The 1,956-nt window shown below is 35.4% G+C and overlaps 1 protein-coding gene across 1 annotated transcript in view; it reads left to right on the top strand.

The window, feature by feature from the left end:
* EMWEY_00047250 (ATPase, AFG1 family domain-containing protein, putative) overlaps positions 1-1,073 on the top strand; it is a gene marked incomplete at both ends in the record, with an annotated part of 2,057 nt that extends 984 nt beyond the window's left edge. Inside the window, 5 exons of the mRNA XM_013477193.1 lie at positions 1-18; positions 214-398; positions 612-719; positions 861-917; positions 1,071-1,073. The exon at positions 1-18 is cut by the window's left edge and continues 37 nt beyond it. Coding sequence (XP_013332647.1) covers positions 1-18; positions 214-398; positions 612-719; positions 861-917; positions 1,071-1,073 — 371 coding nt within the window. The remainder of the gene's footprint in view (positions 19-213; positions 399-611; positions 720-860; positions 918-1,070) is intronic.
* Positions 1,074-1,956: the final 883 nt, after the last annotated feature.

Raw genomic sequence — 1,956 nt, 5'->3', positions numbered from 1 at the left:
TTCCTCGTTTAAAGGCAGGTAATTTTTTTTTTTTTGTCTTTTTTTGTCTTTTTTTCTTTTTTTTTCTCCTTATTTATTTATATTTTGTTTATATTTTATTTGTATTTATATTTATTTTTAATTATATTTTTATTCGTAAAAAAAATCTATCGTTAGGTATGGTTAGGGTTTAGGGTTTAGGGTTTAGGGTTTGGGTTATTTTCTTTATCTCAGACCCTCCTCCACGTAGCGAAGCTGCGTATACACCCGAAAACCCTAATCCAAGAATAAAGGGTTTATATATATGGGGAGGAGTAGGGCAAGGAAAGACGATGATCTTAGATGCTTTTTATGAGTGTTTATCCATAAAAGATAAAGTTAGGGTTCATTTCCATCAATTTATGCTTAATGTACATCAGGTATGCTTCTAGGGTTTAGGGTTTAGGGTTTAGGGTTTAGGGTTTAGGGTTTGGAGAATTCAGAATTTTTTTTTTAATTATTTGGGTTTAGGATGGGGTTTAGGGTTTATGGTTTTGTTTCCACAATCGGCACCTCTAAACCCTAAACCCTACATCTTAAATATCCTCAAACCCTAAACCCTAATTTAGTGTTTGCTGTTTATATATACATAGGAACTCCATCGTGTTAAGCAGCAACAGCCACCCGTTGCAGACCCTCTGATGGAGGTAGCGAGGAAGATAAGATCTTCTGCTAAAGTTCTTTGCTTCGATGAATTCCAGGTTAGATAAACCCTAAATAAACCCTAGCAAGGGTTTAGGGTTTAGTGTTTAGGGATTGGGGTGAAAAGCGTTCTCTGAATCGCTCCCGCAACTTCTAGGGTTTAGGGTTTAGGGTTTAGGGTTGAGTGGAGTGTTTTGCAGGTTGTACACATAACCGACGCCATGATCATGAAACGCCTCTTCGAGGGTTTGTTCTCGGTACGTCTAGGGTTTAGGGTTTAGGGTTTAGGGTTTAGGGTTTAGGGTTTAGGTGGTATACTTTTTTGTGTTACCCCTCTCTCATTTTATCCTCTCTCTATAGAAGGGTTTAGGGTTTAGGGTTTAGAAAAATGGTATTTGTCCGAATCTCAGTAGCACCCATCTTCTTCCCCCCCAAACCCTAAACCCTAAACCCTAAACCCTAAACCGTAGAAATGTGAATTATATGCATGCAGCTAGGTGTAGTAGTAGTATCTACATCAAATAGACCACCAGAAGATTTATATTTAGGGGGATTAAATAGGGATCTTTTTCTTCCTTTTATTCCTTTATTAAAAGGGTTTTGTAATATTTATCATTTAGAGACTAAAAAGGATTATCGGTAAACCCTAAACCCTCATAAACCCTCATAAACCCTCATAAACCCTTATAAACCCTTATAAACCTTCATAAACCCTCATAAACACTAATTCTTTGTCGTAATACTATATCCTAAACCCTAAACCCTAAACCCTTTACTCCTCTGGCGAAATCGTACAATTACCGCCTATTCTCCTTTCTACAGCACACCATATCCTTGTAAACCCTAAACCCTAAACCCTAAACCCCTGTATTTTTTTTTTCTTTTTTTTTTTTGCATAAAGGTTAGCAAAAGGAGGAACAAATAGTTGTAGATTATTTTATGTTCCTCCTCGATCTAAAGAAAAAATATTTAATAAATTAGAGGAAGCAGCAAACACTAATCTAATTCAAGGAAATTTATTATTACCAGGAAATAGAAATATAGAGGTAAACCCTAATAAACCCTAATAAACCCTCGTAAACCCTAATAAACCCTCGTAAACCCTAATAAACCCTAATAAACCCTAATAAACCCTAATAAACCCTAATAAACCATCGTAAACCCTAATAAACCTTACTAAACCATTTATTAATCTTTTTCTTTCTTTTTAGGTACCAAGGATGGGAAAAGGGTTTGCAGCATTCTCTTTTAATGATTTATGTAGTAATAATTTAGGGGCAGGAGATTATTTATTTA

The sequence above is a fragment of the Eimeria maxima genome, genomic scaffold (assembly GCF_000499605.1).
Source record: "Eimeria maxima Weybridge genomic scaffold, Emw_scaff1015, whole genome shotgun sequence".
Taxonomy (NCBI): Eukaryota; Apicomplexa; class Conoidasida; order Eucoccidiorida; family Eimeriidae; genus Eimeria; species Eimeria maxima.
Note: the sequence above shows the minus strand (reverse complement) of the source record. Positions and strands in the feature narration are given on the sequence as shown.